Source organism: Carcharhinus amblyrhynchos, chromosome 17 (genome assembly GCF_965287045.1).
Source record: "Carcharhinus amblyrhynchos chromosome 17, sCarAmb.v2.hapA, whole genome shotgun sequence".
Classification (NCBI taxonomy): Eukaryota; Metazoa; Chordata; class Chondrichthyes; order Carcharhiniformes; family Carcharhinidae; genus Carcharhinus; species Carcharhinus amblyrhynchos.
In genome coordinates, this window is record NC_137340.1 from 31616946 (window position 1) to 31633680 (window position 16735).

General features: G+C 41.8%; 1 protein-coding gene across 11 annotated transcripts in view; it reads left to right on the forward strand.

Annotated features, from left to right (window-relative positions):
• Window positions 1–16423, forward strand: part of fgfr2 (fibroblast growth factor receptor 2) — a 154984-nt gene extending 138561 nt beyond the window's left edge. For all 11 annotated transcript variants that reach the window (XM_080205737.1, XM_080205735.1, XM_080205734.1 and 8 more), the window contains 6 exons: window positions 1415–1605; window positions 2457–2579; window positions 5977–6047; window positions 10039–10176; window positions 12734–12839; window positions 14659–16423. In XM_080205737.1, coding sequence (XP_080061863.1) covers window positions 1415–1605; window positions 2457–2579; window positions 5977–6047; window positions 10039–10176; window positions 12734–12839; window positions 14659–14823 — 794 coding nt within the window. In that variant the 3' untranslated portion in view covers window positions 14824–16423. The remainder of the gene's footprint in view (window positions 1–1414; window positions 1606–2456; window positions 2580–5976; window positions 6048–10038; window positions 10177–12733; window positions 12840–14658) is intronic.
• Window positions 16424–16735: the final 312 nt, after the last annotated feature.

Below are 16735 nucleotides of genomic sequence, written 5' to 3' on the forward strand. Positions count from 1 at the left end.
ATATTATTTTAGGAAAGCCTGTAAACTATTATCACAACGTGTCCACCCCATCTTAAAGGTGTGAATCACATGAGCCTCGTATCCAGTTACAGATACTGAATCACTATCCTTGTCTCTCCAACTGTCTTTTCTCTTGAGAGCAAATTGACAGTTTAAAGCACAGCTGTTTAAAATTCTGACATTTTCAACACTTTTCTGGAACTTTGAGACTCTCAGTCTATCCACTGTTTGCACACAGGCTGCTGCTATTTTTTTCAAGAGTAAGCACCTTGCCAGTAAAACAACCTGGGCCTTTTTAAATCTCCTGCTATCAAACCACCCAAGCTGCAGTCTGACTTCAGAACAGGTTACATAATTCCATTCATTGTACCCTAAAATTTCACCCTAGATTGGAATTACAGTCCCAAAACATCATAATAAAGCATAATAATCTTCTAAACCTCAATAGTAAAATGTTGATCAAGATTTCCAGTGTTTATCTGGCGTATACATCAGTAGTTGAATCCACTGAACTAAGATCAAATTTTATTTAAACTGCTCTGGCCTGAAAACCTAAATATTACACTGTTTTTCCAAAGATGTCTAGACATTTTTGAGAGCTCCCTTGCACTGAGGTCACATGCAGGGCTCGAGAGAGGGGGACGTGCACAGTACAAAACTCTGGTGTCTATGCCCTTGGCCCTGTCTTCAAAATGATACAATGTAGGCAATGCATATGCACCTGATAACATGGCTTTGTCATGTTTGGCTGTCTGAGTTATTGCAGTTGGGAGTATTATAATTTCTGTCTGCGTAGTGCGAGTCCAGGATAGAGGTACCAGCTCACAGCAGGTGGACAGAGGCCAGGTGGGGGAATGGAGGGGGCGCGAATGCTGGGATAAGAAAGGGCTTCTTCTAAGTATAAAGTATCAGCGCAGCTCACCATTTTTATTTGAAGTGTGTGTGCGCAGATTTTACTGGAACTGGGGATAATAGGGGAGGAGAGGGAGAGAGGTTGTACCAGGACTCGGAAACAGGAGAAGCACCAGATTTCTCTCCTTGGTCCTGGTCACAGGATGCTCCCTGTAACTCCTCACGTTCAGTAGCAAGCAATAGGAAGTCCTGTAAAAAGTGCCTACATTCACAGCGCAGACAAGAGAGAAGGAAATGTTCCATGTCTCCATAATGAACTTCAGTTGGTTAGACAAAATGTTATTTAATAATTGGATGGGCTTTTAAATCTGACTTGTACCTCAGTATGCTGTATAATCCGAGTCAATTTGTATAGCATTTGTAACACCCTTTTAATAAACTAATGTTAACAAATTAGTGCAACTTGGATCTTTTTCCAATTGGACCGAGAGATACCGTGTGTATGGGGTATGCGTAGATATTCTGTGCGCTTATTTTAATTTCAATTATTGTCTTTATGTAGGACCATTGTACGTCATTGTAGAGTTCACAGCCAAAGGCAACCTGCGCGAATACCTGCGTGCAAGGCGTCCCCCTGGCATGGAATATACGTTTGATATAAACCGTGCATCCGATGAACAGTTAACATTCAAAGATCTCGTATCTTGCACTTATCAAGTGGCAAGGGGCATGGAATATTTGGCCTCACAAAAGGTATGTAGTCCTGCAGAGGACAAAGTCCATTAGAAATGCAAAATGTATTGTCAATATTAGAAGAATGAATACAAATTTACAAAGGCTGTTTTTCAGGCGTAATCTAGATCCTGACCTGATTATCACTGCTAATTGACAGCAAACATCTGCGAATGATTCTACTTTAAATACTGTAGATAGAAAGTTAAATATTTAGAGGAAAAAGTGTTAACCGTTTAAGGTCTGGGCAGCGTTATTATGCTATTCAAATTTCCCACAGCTTCTTGCTAAAGTCTTTTTCCGTGGGAAAAATGTGGAGAACTAATATTTTAAGGAACTGCTCAGTGCAATTCTTTCAGAATAGACATCTGTTCATGGACACAACTCCAATCAGTATTCTTCATCTATGAGGACAGAATTTGAATCCAGTCTGGCAAAAATGAAGTGATTGTCATTCTGGAATTAGCTGTACATTCAGTTTGGCCTACTTCCCACTGACAGTCCATACTCTGAAAACCAATCCTAATTTGATTCCTACTTGAAAAGGTACAAGATTGTGAGACTGGAGGATAGAATCAGCAATCTGGGAAAAGAAGCTGAGGTTTTTTTTTTAAGTATTTTGTCGAGGAACCACACCACTTTCTCTCACCACTAAAATAAGAAACTTTATTATTGAAAAAGATTGTTTCCAAGGATCTTGTCCTACAACATCTTGATTTACTGCATCATAATTTTTCCCTTGTACTCACCGCGATTGTAACCCTCATAATCCCCACATCTCATGCCCTCAGCCTGAGAAATAGGTACAACAGTTGCACGTTTCTAGTCCTTGCTTTCTTGCGTATGTGAACGTTTCATTTTTGTGGTTTCAGTGCATTCACCGAGACTTGGCAGCTAGGAATGTTCTCGTTACGGAAAACAATGTGATGAAAATAGCGGATTTTGGGCTGGCAAGGGATGTCCACAATATCGACTACTACAAAAAGACAACAAATGTAAGTTTTCAAGTTGATTTCTCCAGTAAATGCCAAATATTAGCATCTTTACTATTTGCTGCATGTTAAAGCCTTCTTCATTTAAGTAGCAAGCATCTCAGGAAATGGCTTTGTTCCCTGCAGTTCTCCGCACGTTAACCTCCTCATCTGAGTCATGCCACCGGCCAGTGTGGGAGGCATCATTTTTAGGTGGGAGGGGGTGGAATTCTGACAAACATTAAAGGGAAGAATTTCACCCCCCTGGGTGTTTCTGTACAAGGGAAAAGTGTATTGGTCTAGGTCAGTCTGATGTATCTCCTGGCAGCAATGTCCTGAGAACAGGCTTTTTTGGTTTGTTGACGGAGGGTACACTATGAGAGGAGACCACAGAAAAACAGCTCAATTGCTAAAGACTCTGCTTCTTTCCAGTGGATTATGAAGGATAACGTCTATTCTTAATCCCTTCCTGTTTTGGACTTCTCCACATTTTCAAGGATGGATGCACTCCTGCAGTATTGCTCACAGAGTTGGAAAGAAGCTTTTACAAGGTTTTATTCAAATTAAGCCAGAATGTCTGCCAAATTACAGTCAAGATCATTGAAATAGTGACTGCCATATTTATAGTGATTTTATTACTGTGTAGTTCTACTTGACCAGTGCTCTGACAAAATCTTTAAACTATTGAATTTAAACGATCTGTACTACACTGCCTTACAGGAATTGTTTTGCCTATTAGAAAGGAACTTAGTACCGGCCATTCTGTGCTTGTACACTCTGTGCACGGTTGATTTGTGACGTTTCTTTGGCTTGTATCTCTGACTGCCAATTTAATGTTGAACTGGAACCACCTCCAGTTAGTATTGGGTGCACAGAAAATGGTGTGCAATCCCAATCAATTAAAAATCACAACCTTTAAGGTTGTTTTTGTAGCGTCACATTTGTAGGGTTAGAGTTACTGCTTTTGGCGCAGTTGGCAATCTGGGTGTAAATTCTACCCAGAATTGCGCACTTTTCTCATGTTTCTGTTCAAACATGAACCACCTGAATCTCCTATGAACTAGTGCAGTTAGTTGGCAGTGATTTTGAATGTAATTTTTAAAATAGTGTTCTTGCTCCAAAGGCTGAATCCAAGCTTCTGTTTTTCAGTGGTGGGTTCTGTGACAAATGACTATAGTAAAGGAACAATCAAAACATAGAACATTACAGCACAGAACAGGCCCTTCGGCCCACGATGTTGCGCCGACCAGTTAAAAAAACAATGACCCACTAACCTAAACCAATCCCTTTTCGTCCATAAACCTATCCACGGATCTCTTAAATGCCCCCAAACTAGGCGCATTTACAACCGCAGCAGGCAGGGCATTCCAATCCCTCACCACCCTCTGGGTAAAGAACCTACCCCTGACATCCGTCCTATAACTAACCCCCCTTAATTTAAAGCCATGCCCCCTTGTGCTAGTTTTCTCCATCCGAGGAAAAAGGCTATCACTGTCCACCCTTTCTAAACCTCTAATCATCTTATATGTTTCAATAAGATCCCCTCTTAGCCGCCTTCTTTCCAGCGAAAACAACCCCAAATCCCTCAGTCTCTCCTCATTGTCAGATGGGGCTAAGGGGCAGGTATGGGGGCTGGAAATTTTTTCAGGGGAAGTCCAGAGTTTTCCGCAGTCAGCGCTGATTGGCAAACCTGTGCTGAAAGCGAGTCCAAAGTGGCAATTGCACCAACTTGGACATTGCAAATGAGGTGCTGAGTCCGACTCAGCCAGCTCCTGTGGGGGTTCTGTTGCAGGGTGCTGTCAGGTATGATCTGTCACCTGAGGACTACCAGGACCAAAATGTACAAGGAGGAAGGGAGTGTTCAGCACTACTATCTCACAGTGCCTGGGACCCGGGTTCAGTTCCAGCCTCGGATGACTGTGTGGAGTTTGCATGTTCTCACCGTGTCTGCATGAGTTTCCTCCAGGTGCTTTGATTTCCTCCCACAGTCCAAAGATTGTCTACTCTAAATTGCCCCTTAGTGTCCAAAGATGTTTAGGTTAGGTATGGTAAATGTGTGGGGTTACAGAAGAGAGAGCCTGGGTGGGGTGCTGTTTTGGAGAGAAGGCATAGACCCGGTGGACAGAATGACCTCTTTCTGCATCATAAGGATTCTATCAAACCAGTAGTGGCACGACCTACGGTGAGGTAACATCCCATTTTATTACATAACACTGCTCCCATTCTTGATAATTTTACAGAGATAACAAGTGGAGGTAAAGCATTTTTGAAGGGAGAGAAAAATGTTAAGCTGAATCGCCTACAATATCAGCCTTGGATCAATGAAAGCACTCTTTCCCTTTAGTTTGAAGGTTGTGGATTTAAGTACCTCTCCAGATAACTTGGCTATAAAGTCCAGGCAGACATTTCAGTGCCCTTCTTGGGGAATGCTGCAGTGTCAGAGGTACCATCCTTTGAATGAGACAAGTAGACACAAGATCCAATGACATTATTTGGAGATAAACAGGAGTATTCCGTCAGCAGCCTAGACAATATTTATCCATTAGCAGTAATCTCTAAGACAAGATACCTTGTGTATGAATTGTTGTGAAATTGCAAAAGATATCCCATCCAGGAAACTGTAGGCAACAAAAGAGAAACAGAACAAAATATCCACATTCAAATATTAATAAACATACGGTCTGGACATTTTGAAAACTGAAATTAGTTTCTAATTGCTGACATGATTGATTGAGTGGATTTCTGCAAGCTGCTTTGGCCTTGCCATGACCCTGTTGCAAACTGCAGGGACAGACAGCATCATTGGAATAATTGGGACAGGTGACCCATGCCTGTTGAGGCCCAGCAGAGGCACCCAACCCGCTGTGCTGTCGGAATCTGCTTTTACTGAGCAGAGAAGATCAAAGTAGGAAAATAAAATTTTCTCCGCAGGGAGCTTTGGCATTTTAGGATTGATTAACTGTGTGTAAGGCCCTATGTCTGCTCGCATTTGAGCATCCACCACAAAACTGCCTAAGTCCTCATAGTAAAAGGTCTGTAAATGTTGCTTATAACCTGCAGAATGGACTACCTCCAAGGTAGGGAACAAGAGTAGACCTTCAGCTTGAATCTGTCCTGTGCTCAGTTAGCCTGTGGCTGCTTTGTTCCTCACATCCATTTACCCACCATTGTTCCATAATCTTTAACACATCCTTCCAACAAAAATCTATCAATCTTAGTTTTGAATATTTCAATTGATCCAGCAATCACAGACTTCTGGCATGTGTTCTAGATTTCCATAATGCTTTCTGTAGATAAAACACTTCCTGATTTCACTCCTGACTGGCCCAGCTCTAATTACAAGATTATTCAGATTTGGCGTTGCTTAAATATTTGCAAACCATGTATTTTTTTTTGTTTATAAAAGTGCTTTGTGTTCTAGGGTCGACTGCCGGTTAAGTGGATGGCTCCTGAAGCTCTCTTTGACAGAGTTTACACCCATCAAAGTGACGTGTAAGTACTGATGAGTCCACCAAATGGATATATGCATTTCCAGTGGCCAGTTTGACTGTGCCGCCAGGCTGTAATATAAGTGACATAAATGCTGCAGGCTTATTGTCATGCAGTTTTCTAAGTACTCATAGAATCATAGAATGCAGGAGGAGGCCATGCAGCCCATCAAACCTGCACCAACAACAATCCCACCCAGGCCCTATTCCTGTAATCCCATGTATTAACCCTGCTAATCCCCCTGACACTCGAGAGCAATTTAGCATAGCCAATCTACCTAACCTGCACATCTTTGGACTGTGGGGGGAAAAAAAACAAGAGTACCCGGAGGAAACCCACACAGACACAGGGAAAGCATGCAAACTCCGCATGGGCACCCAAGGACAAAAGTCAAACCTGGGTCTCTGGCGCTGTGAAGCTGCAGTATTTGCCACAGTGCCACCCCAAGTACTGAGAAACAAGAGTGTTTTCATATTAGTAAATCATTAGTTTACCTTCCCCGAGATAGACATATGCAATTAAATAATTGAAAACTATTTTAGTTTGACAATTTTGTTTTACTGTTTTTCAAAACCTAAACTAAAAGAACATTTTTATTGGGTCCCTATATGGGGAGACTGATTTGACATTCTTGTGCAGATCTGAGAGAGGATATTAATGGGAATCCAAAAGAAAAATTCTTATAGTGATACTCACTTAGTCTGAGTTCTTGGAAACCAGCATCCATACACTATCTCCTTTCATTCATACCCTGAATCCTTTGTTCTGCTAACAGAATCATAAACCTAACTGCCCCTGGAACTATGGGCAAAATCTTGTGCCCCTCCCTTGTGTCTAATTTGGTAGTGGGGGTGGGGGGGTAGGTGGGGGGATGCATTGAATTAGGCAGAAGGGTGGCAGGTAGGATTCCCACCAACTTTCCACCTCCACCCTCATCGATCAAATCATAGATCACAGAATCGCTAGTGTGCATAAGGAGACCATTCAGCCCACCAGGTCTGTACCAACTATTAACCAGGCTTAACCCCTAACTCGCTAACCTAAGGGTCAATTTAGCATGGCCAATAAATCTAACCTGCACGTCTTTGGACTGTGAAAGGAAACCCCCACAGACACACAGATTTCAGTCTCTCCTTTCTGGAATCCTCGGTCTTGGATTGCCAATGTATTCGAGCTTCCACACGACCCCTCAGGTGCCCAGTCACGCCAACAGAACACCATTGCTTTACAGCCTGTATTAGGGTGTCTCCAACCTTCAGATGTCTGGCTTCTTGCTAGCCAATTTCACCAGGTCTGTACCTTTCAGCTCTGTCATTTACTGGAAGCCTCTCTCTGCACCTTTCTTTAATCTCAGTGAGTAGTACCTGGTTTAGATTCCAAATCTTTGTCCTTTTGAGTCAGTCTTCCTGGGACTTCTTTCATTCCTGATTTCTAGAACTATCTGTTCTTTAGCTTCTGGAACTTGCTTTCTCCCCCTTACACCATTGGCCTGCCTCTGCTGGCAGTTTCTGTGAGAGCTGCTTTCTTCATAGGTACTTGGTTCCAACTGAATCATAAGTGCATATGCTTTTCAGTATGGTCCCCAGTTGCTGAGTAACAGCTTAGTTTTTTTTTTAACCTGTATCCATGCTTTTACTTAGTAAAACTTGAATTGCAACACAGGCATAGTTTGGCATGAAACCAAAACCCATAGACATGTTGTTACCCTTTGTTACACAGAAAAGACTTAAACTTACTTAAAGCTATAACTTATTTATAATATCCGCAGTTTTTAGATTATTTAAAACTACCTGTTTCCTGACACCACTCCAGCAGTGTGGGAAGCAGTGTTCCATCCCTTTTTCAAGCCCAATATTAGGAAGGGGGAATCCCACTGAGAGCTGCTTGCTCTGGCAGCCAACTCCCCTCCAAAGCCTCAGATGGGGTGTGATACCAGCAACAGCTGCCAGTTCCCCAATAGCACTACCATTGCTCGGAGCTTCCAGCCTCCAGTTGGTCTTTCATCCAATGGGAAGGTCATTTTCTGGCTTGTTCGGTGCATGAGAGAAACAGGATGTGGGGCCCTTCCCAAAAAAGTGTGATTAGGGGCTCTTGCCAGCTCTTTAGCCGACAGGCAAGAAACCCGTTCTCCACAGAATTCCGCCTTGTGATTCTCCCATTGGGAAAAAGAAATATCTGTGGTCGCTTATACAACAGGAATCGACTCATTAAAGTTGGCTCTGATTCTTACCTAAACATGTGTCAGTATGAAAACAAGTTGGAATCCTGAAAAAAAAATCATTAATTATGTACTCATTAATTGCCTTAATCCAGCTGGGAGAACCTTGTTTTAATGCAGAGTGGAGGCATCAAAGGAGACATTTCCAAATGTCTGTATCCAAATGGTACATTGAAAAATGGTCAATTCCGCTCTGTAAAAGATTGGTACTGTTGTATATAAGGCTGAAAGAAACCAGCTGCTTTTACACAGACAAGTTCCTTCTTCATACTCTTGATGGCTTCAGTACAGTCAGATAAACTCCATTTCTCTGCTTTTGTCAACCAGCATGTAATTCTCAATTATAATCGATCCTTTATATGGATTAAAGGAAATGCCTACGTCAGGAAGTAACAATTTCATGACAGACAGATGGCCAACAGTGGTTACTAATCCATCTGACTTCAAAGCAGATTGGGAAATTAAGTTGTTATCTCCCTCTGTTACTGTAGAAGGTTTTAGTGATGCCCACAGACATCCAGCTGAAGAACGATTTTTACTTTTGCCTGTCCAGCACATTCTTCTTCCTATCAGCAAGCTAAACCTGCTAATCTTTGAATTTCATATTGAAGAGCTCATAGCCTCTCATCTAATCTGGAGTGTCAGCAGGCCTGCTGGTTTTTAATACGAGTGATCAGCACAACTCACTGAGAAAGTGGGCTATTGGGTTGAGTCTCTTCAAACTCTTTTGCAGAATGTTAAGACAAGCACCTGATTTTGAAAGAGAAACATGCCTGGCTGTGGTTTAAAACTCCAGTGAGACTCGTGTACCATTTAATAAAAATACAAGCGCTGAATTCTTGTTTGTGTTCATTTAATGAAGGAAGGAAGTGTAACCAGAGAACCAAATTTCCTAAAATAAAAATAGTGATTTGGTATTCTTAGTGAAAATATGAGCAAATAAAATCATTACTAACCCCACCAGGCCTTCACATCATGAAAGGTTCAATTAAAAAATGCAGAAATAGGTCTACTTTGGTGGCCACAGTACATGGAAGCTTTGTGATGGGATACTGCCTAATACAGAGCAGGCATGTCCACAGTGGCAGAACTGTGATTCATTAATCAGCGTGGACACTATAAATGGTCTCAACATCTCTGAGTCAGTTAGTGGATACATTTATTGATCTCAGGACAGTGTGCCCATCATTTACTGGCAGCCCTTGCCCCCACCACAGGTTTACTAATGATGGGAGTGTACGCCCTAATCCTCCAACCATTGCTAGGGCCTGCCAGCTTAGTCCCAGCAAGACTCCTGAACCCTTGAATTCCCAATCCACCATTGAATACTCAAGCCCCAAGTGCAGTACTGCTCCTGCTTCCATTGGCTGGTACCAAAGAGTGGAGAAGTGGCAGCCTTTGGCCAGCAGCTCTCACCTTCATTCATTCCCCCCACCACCGCCACCAATGCAACCTTTTAGCCAAGGGGTAGGTATCATAGCAGCCCTTCATCGCAGTTCATTTACCCCCTCTTGTACATAATCATTGGGTGGTGGCAAATTAGAATTAGTTGCAATACACTATAATAAAGTGACCCATGAACACATGCAAAACAGTTACTAGATAAGATGCTAAGAGATTGCTAGTATCCGTGGAATTGTGTTGTTGTACGAGTCCGTGCCTTCAGTATGGTTGAGGCAGGGTATGAATACTGTGGAGGGAGGGGATATAAGGATAGACAAGTTGGAAGAAAGTGAATTTTCTGGGAACTGTCACTAATGCTCATTAATGTTACAGATGGTCATTCGGTGTGCTGATGTGGGAAATCTTTACCTTGGGAGGATCTCCATATCCAGGTATTCCTGTCGAAGAACTGTTCAAACTTCTCAAGGAAGGTCACAGGATGGACAAACCAGCCAACTGTACCAATGACCTGTAAGTTTGTGGTATTGTGTTTTTGTAAGGCAGAATTGTGAAAGAACTTAAGAGGATGGTCCAAAGATTGTTTGCCATGTGTCGCTGTACTTCTTATCCATGGATGTTTTATCAGCGCATCTTGGGCATTTCTAGTTCAGGGCTTTTTTTTTTTAACGTGTATGGCACAGCCTGAGAATGGAAAACCCTTCCTTCTAAATTTAGGTTTATAGTTTGACAGGCACTGATTTTTCAGCAGTAATCAAAACCTTGTGATTGCCACTGTTAATTCCCTGTCTAGAGTGAGTAACAGCTTGGGTTTTTAGATGGTGTTTAGAGAATTGCTGGCCACATCTAGTGAGGACCCATTTACATTCAGCTTCCCAGAACTCGTCCTGGGAGATCCTGATTTCACCTGTCAAAGGTAATTTAAAAAGAGGGAGAAGCTGATTCTATAAGGCCTGCACCATAGTTTATTGCCTGTGATTTTTGAAGTGTCTCTGAAGAGGATGAGCTGGGCCTTTGCCTGCGCTGATGCTACTGTGACAGGAGAGATTGTTCCTGGCCAGCTACCTGAGCTTCCTGGGACAGGACTCACCAGGCAGCTTGCCAAAGGGATGCTGTAAAGATGCTCATTCAACAGTTTAGGGAAAACACAACTTGTTTATTTACAGGTTAAACTTTACAGAGGCTTTCATCTTTGTGGCTGCAATCGGCTCCCGAGATGACTCTTGAGGACAGAAGCCCGGTGATTCCCCCACTCTGCTCCCCAGTTAGTTCCCATGTCATGAGACCCTTACTCTGCAGATTAACCCTTAAAAGGACAATCACCACAGATGCCCAATGATACTTGGCGTTGTGGTCAGCTCCTGGGCCATTGCCTCTGAGCAATCTATGGGATAAAGAGGCAGTGACTGATTCTGCAAAGTCGCCACCATAGTACATTTTTCTCCATCTGCCCATGTCAAGGAAGATTGCATGTAGCTCTATAAACAGTGGGAAGACTCTGATCTGAGGCTTGTCATCAACTTGCCCAAGTTACTCTCCTTTCTGGCAGTGATAGGTCCTGGCAGGGGAGTGGGCTGGTGCTGTGGTGTCATGTTAATGATCGGAGACAGGAAATGCCTTCATTCCTGGGCCTAGGCACTTTGGGTCTGCTGCGGCTGGGCAGAATTGGCCAAGAAAATCGCTTTGGTACAAATGGCTGTTGTGGGAATAGAAAATGTTGCATTGATGAAAGTAGGGAAGCCTTTCTGAAATTGGAATTAGAGCCAAGCAGAAGAAGCTTTCCTTTGCATTTGCCTATGTTACACCTGACCTTGGAATAGTTTGGAGTGGCATTTGTATCAAAGCCAGAGAAACAGCCCGTTTCCCAACAATAACATCCCTTGTATGAACTCAAATTTTCATCTAAAACATGCATTGACAGCTTTAGAAGGTTGCTGCTATATCCAAAGGTTTCAGATTCTGTGATATGGCGGTTGTGTATAAGTCACAATTCCAGAATATTCTTTGACAGGTACTGATTTTCAGCAGTATTCAAAGCCTTGTGATTGCCACTGTTAATTCCCGGTCTAGAATGAGTAACAGCTTGGGTATTTAGATGGTGTTTTGGGAATTGCTGGCCACACCTAGTGGTAACCCATTTAAATAAGATTACTCACAGTGCACATGCCAATCTGCAGCCACGAATCAAACATTCAGTCTCTTACAGCATTCAGCAGGGGAACTGACCTTTTAGTTGTTCGTGACAATTAACCTGCCAAAGAGCTGAGCACCTTTCCCAGGTCTTTGTCCATATAATAATTAACAATGTTACTATCTGTTCTAAGCAATAGCTTTGCACCTTTTATTTACTAGCAGTCCTTATTTATTTACAGATACTCATTTTAAATAGCAGCACAGTGGCACAATGGTTAGAATTGCTGCCTCACAGCAACCAGGGACCTGGGGTCGATTCGCGGCTTGTGGAGTTTGCACGTTCTCCTTGTGTCTGCATGCGTTTCTGCCGGGTGCTCTGGTTTACTCCCACACTCCAAAGCTGAGCGGGTTAGGTGGATTGGCCGTACTAAATTGCCCCTTAGTGTCGGGGGTCTAGCTATGGTAAATACATGGTGTTACGCGGATAAAGCCTAGATGGGATTGTGGTCCGTGCAGATTTGATGGGCCGAATGGCCTCCTTCTACACTGTAGGGATTCGATGATTCTAACTGCTCTCAAAAGCTGCAGTGCAAAAAGCACTTGATGGGATTTTGAGTTTACATCCTCAGAGCCGTCCAAACATATTTCTTCAGTCTTCAGGCTAACTGCCAGGACTTTTCCCTGGCCACCAAAATTTGGGTTTAAAGTCTTGGAACCATAGACATTTTTGATCACTTGAAAGCTGATGACAGATCAGAAATGAAAAGGATATATAACCATTATTCTTTGCACTCTGATTTGGCCTGTGACTGCGTTAGAGAGAATTGCAAAGCAACAGGGAAATATCTTTTACTGTTTGTATTACAAATTAATGCCAATCACTTTAATTGCAAAGTAGTATAATGTGAGAAAAATGCAGTTCTTATCTATGCTGTAGGTACATGATGATGCGAGATTGCTGGCATGCTATCCCTTCCCAGCGACCAACCTTCAAACAGCTGGTTGAAGATTTGGACCGAATTCTCACTTTAACATCCAGTGCAGTAAGCTCACTTTAATACTTATTTGTTTTATTCAACAAACTCAATTCAACACGTTAGTGCCCCCCACACACGTTTGGTTCATAAGTGTTATAAAATAAACAAGAACAGCTCCTTTTTACCTCATGAGCTAGGCTTTGTAAGTTTTATGTTTGATGCAACATAGACTGGTGGACAACAATCTTAATTGGCCGAAGACTCATTGGGCGGGATTTTCTGGTGGCAGAGATGGTTGGAATTTTCCGGTCCTGCCGATGTCTCCGGCGTTTTGTGGGCTCACCCGTTCTGCCACCAGGAAACCCACTGCAGGGGGGCTGTCTTTGACGGGACTAGAACGTCGCAGCCAGCAAGAAGGGCCAGAAAATCCATCCCATTGTTTGAAGAAAAGCACTTTTCCTGCTGCCCAATTAATTGGCACCAACAATCAGTAATCTTTCTCAAGTGACATCAAAGCACAATAGGAAGAGATGAGTTCCTGCTGCTGATCACAGTCCAAAATGGTGATGGTCTGCTCAAGATCAATGAAGTGACATTTGGCTCCAACTCCTGGTGCACAATAAAAATGTGTACACTTGCTTTTTGGAAAATATCCGTTCCCGTTGTTTGTTGCTGAAGAATGCAAACCTGCAAAAGCTGTGTTCCTTCCATCTTTGTTGTTATCAGATTTTTAAAAAAAAAGTCTCAAGTTCAAAGCTAATCTTAAATTAACTACTTTTCAGGCTATAAAGTTAACCATTGCCTCTTGGGTTAAAGTTGACTTGGAGTGTAATAATTCAGTATTAACGTTGGGTGTGTAGGTAATTTATATACCCATGAACTAGAGGCTATTTACATGTTAATCGTAGTTCAGGCTTGTAGTCTGCATTTCTGCCACACATTATGTTAATGGGGTTTATGTTTACAGCATGACCTATCGAAACTTGTGGCAAATATATCAGGTAGGCGATTTTGGATTGAAATGAGCATTTGCTGGATGTTTAAATTTGCAGTCCTGCTCTTTGATACTATATTATATTTTGGAATATTGTACAGTTTGAGCAGATAAATTTGTACGTGAAATCTGATTGTAGTCTAGTTCACTTACAATACTTGACCAAATGAGTTTGTGGACAGTAACATTTCAAAATCATAACGAAGCAGGTAAGTAGGACCATAACAGGATGTTTTTTTTTCACAATGTCTTAACATATATCAGTGGTTCCCAACCAGCATCCCACAGCTCACTGGTGCTCTGTGAAGACCACCCTAACATTTGTCTTCAGCTCCGTCTTTAGCATCTTCCAAGACCCTTAGACCTCCTACGCATGCACCAGCTGAGAAAAAGCCGTACATGCATAGCTTAGATTTTCTATGTTGGTCGGGCCTGTGCGCATTCATCAGTGGGACTTGGGGTTGAAGATGAAAGTCCCACGTGCCAGCACAAAAAGCGAAAACACAAAGAGCCCAAGAACCCTGGGAGAAATGAGAGAGACAGGAAGAGGTTTTAAAAAAACAGGAGACAGAGAGAAGTTAAGAACAACGTCCCCAGTAGGGGATGAAGACAGAAAGTAGGAGGTGTGCCTCAAAGATTGTTTTGTAGTGTGCCATGACATATAAAAGGTTGGGAACCACTGTCATATTTATCAGTGTGGTAGAGTTATAGGTTTAATGTAACATACATTATAACTTTTCAGTAGCTGTGCTAATGCATTATGGCTTTCAAATACATTTGTTTTTGACTTAACATAATTAACCCACAAAAATTTGATTATATAATGTATAAGCAAAGTCGAAATGACACGACTTTAATATACTTACTATCTCTGCACCTCTCTGTTGATAGGACTATTTGGACCTCTCTGCACCTCTAGAACAGTATTCACCCAGTTATCCTGATACAAGGAGTTCCTGTTCATCAGGAGATGACTCTGTGTTCTCTGACCCAATGCCCAATGAGCCATGTCTTTCAAAATATCAACAGCACATGAATGGTACCGTTAAAACATGAATGAAAAAGCCATTACTTGCCAAACTGACTTCAATAGTGGCCTTCTCTGTTTCCGCACATGTCTTCAAAGAACTTGGGCTCCAGAATAGAACGTTGGTTTGATGTGGTTATTATGGAAAGGCTTTGGAACAGGCTGTTCATGAAGAAATGCGCAGCCAAATATCTTTTGTTGCAAAAAGAAGACAAAACAAGTCTTAAGACCAGAATTTTGCTTTGGTGACCTGTCCCATTTTCATTCCATTAAAAGCTGACCTGTTGGACTTTGGGCAGAACTTGAAGGAGGAAGTTCTGTCGAGATTGTTAATTTTGTAATATTGGAAAATTTATCCAGCGTGGAACCTGAGAGTTAAAATACATGCTGGCTGTATTTGTAAATATACCCAAATATGTAAAAATATATATTATATATATATTATATATATTTACAATGAATTATTTTTTGTATGGATATAAAAGTGATTCTATTGCAACCAGAAAATGAAAGCAACTTTTGTTAAATAGCTAATTGCTTTTTGAAAACTGTTTCTGCAGCAACTCCTAGCACTTCAGTTAAGAAACATTTTCAAGACACTTAAAATATTCTTTGTTTCAGGGAATAATAATTTATTTAACTGATTTGGTATTTAATGACAACAGTTAAAACAATTAATCTTTGATGGTTTTGTATCATATGTGGCTTTTGCTAGACAGCACATAGATTGATCTGTAAAGCACAATGGTTTGGGTGTTTCCTTGGCTCTGTTTAACTAGTTGCCTGTCCAGAAAAGTGTTGTATTTGGAAGAAGCAAATACGTTTTCAGTTGAGATTTTGCACAGGGATAACATGTCATATTAATGCTTCCAAATTTTACCCTCTACTGAGTTTGAATGCAAATTAATGTACAAATGTAGTGATCCAACAGGGAAATTACTTGACATGACATGGTTTTTGGTCACAATTGCTAACTTTTTCTTCACTGTGATAATGGTGAAAAGGGCTGGGGGCAGTTGGGCAGAAATTAGATAATAAGAGTGACCTCCTTAATCCCGCCTTAAGCACAATTTTGTCCTTGTCAATGCCCCTCCTTCCCAGCCTAATTATGTGAATAATTACTGGTGGTGGTCCATTAAAATAGGTGAGACTCCGGGGTCATTGCTTCCTTACTACCATTGCCTCCTGATGCCCAGGGATTGTTTAATAATGGTGGTGGTAGACCCTGAGGCAGTGACAGGAAGATGCCAAAGTTCTTCAGTGGAGGAGGGTCTAGTGAAAGTTGCCTCACTTCCTAACTCTCCAAAGACATCAAAAAGCCTTCTTTCCTGTTCATGGTGTGTTTGTTCCTTTAACTGACTAGTTGCCTACTTGCTGATGTTCTGACTTAGCAATACCATCATTCTCCTTCTCAGCAACATTGTGCTTGTCAATAGAACCGGGTTCCTGCCAGGCTGGTGCTGTACTTTTGAATGGAGTCTAACATCAGAATGGAGTCAGGATTATGGCACGTGCATAGCTACTGATACCAAGATCTCTCCCAGCCTTGATTCTATTTGTAACATCTGATAATGTAAACATCAAAAGCTGCAAGTTTTAATCCAACAGTCATGCTGCGGCCCATAAAAATATGAAAAAGGTACTGAAATTAACAATTTTTTTTACACAATTACAAAATGGTGAGAAGAATTCTCCTGTTTTGAGACTAAATACTGTGTGGGGTGGGAATGTGTAATGTTTTCCATTCCAGGGGCCAGCAGGAAAACATGCCAAATCTTCTGCCCCAATTTTGTTATACATGTGCTGGGTGTTTTACCTTGTGTAGTCTGTCATTGTGTCCAGGTGCCATTATTAAAAAGATGTCCAACATCACTGACCCACTATTGAGAAGGTGGACCTCCTGAAAATGAAGATAGATCGCTGGGAGCACTGAGTCCACAA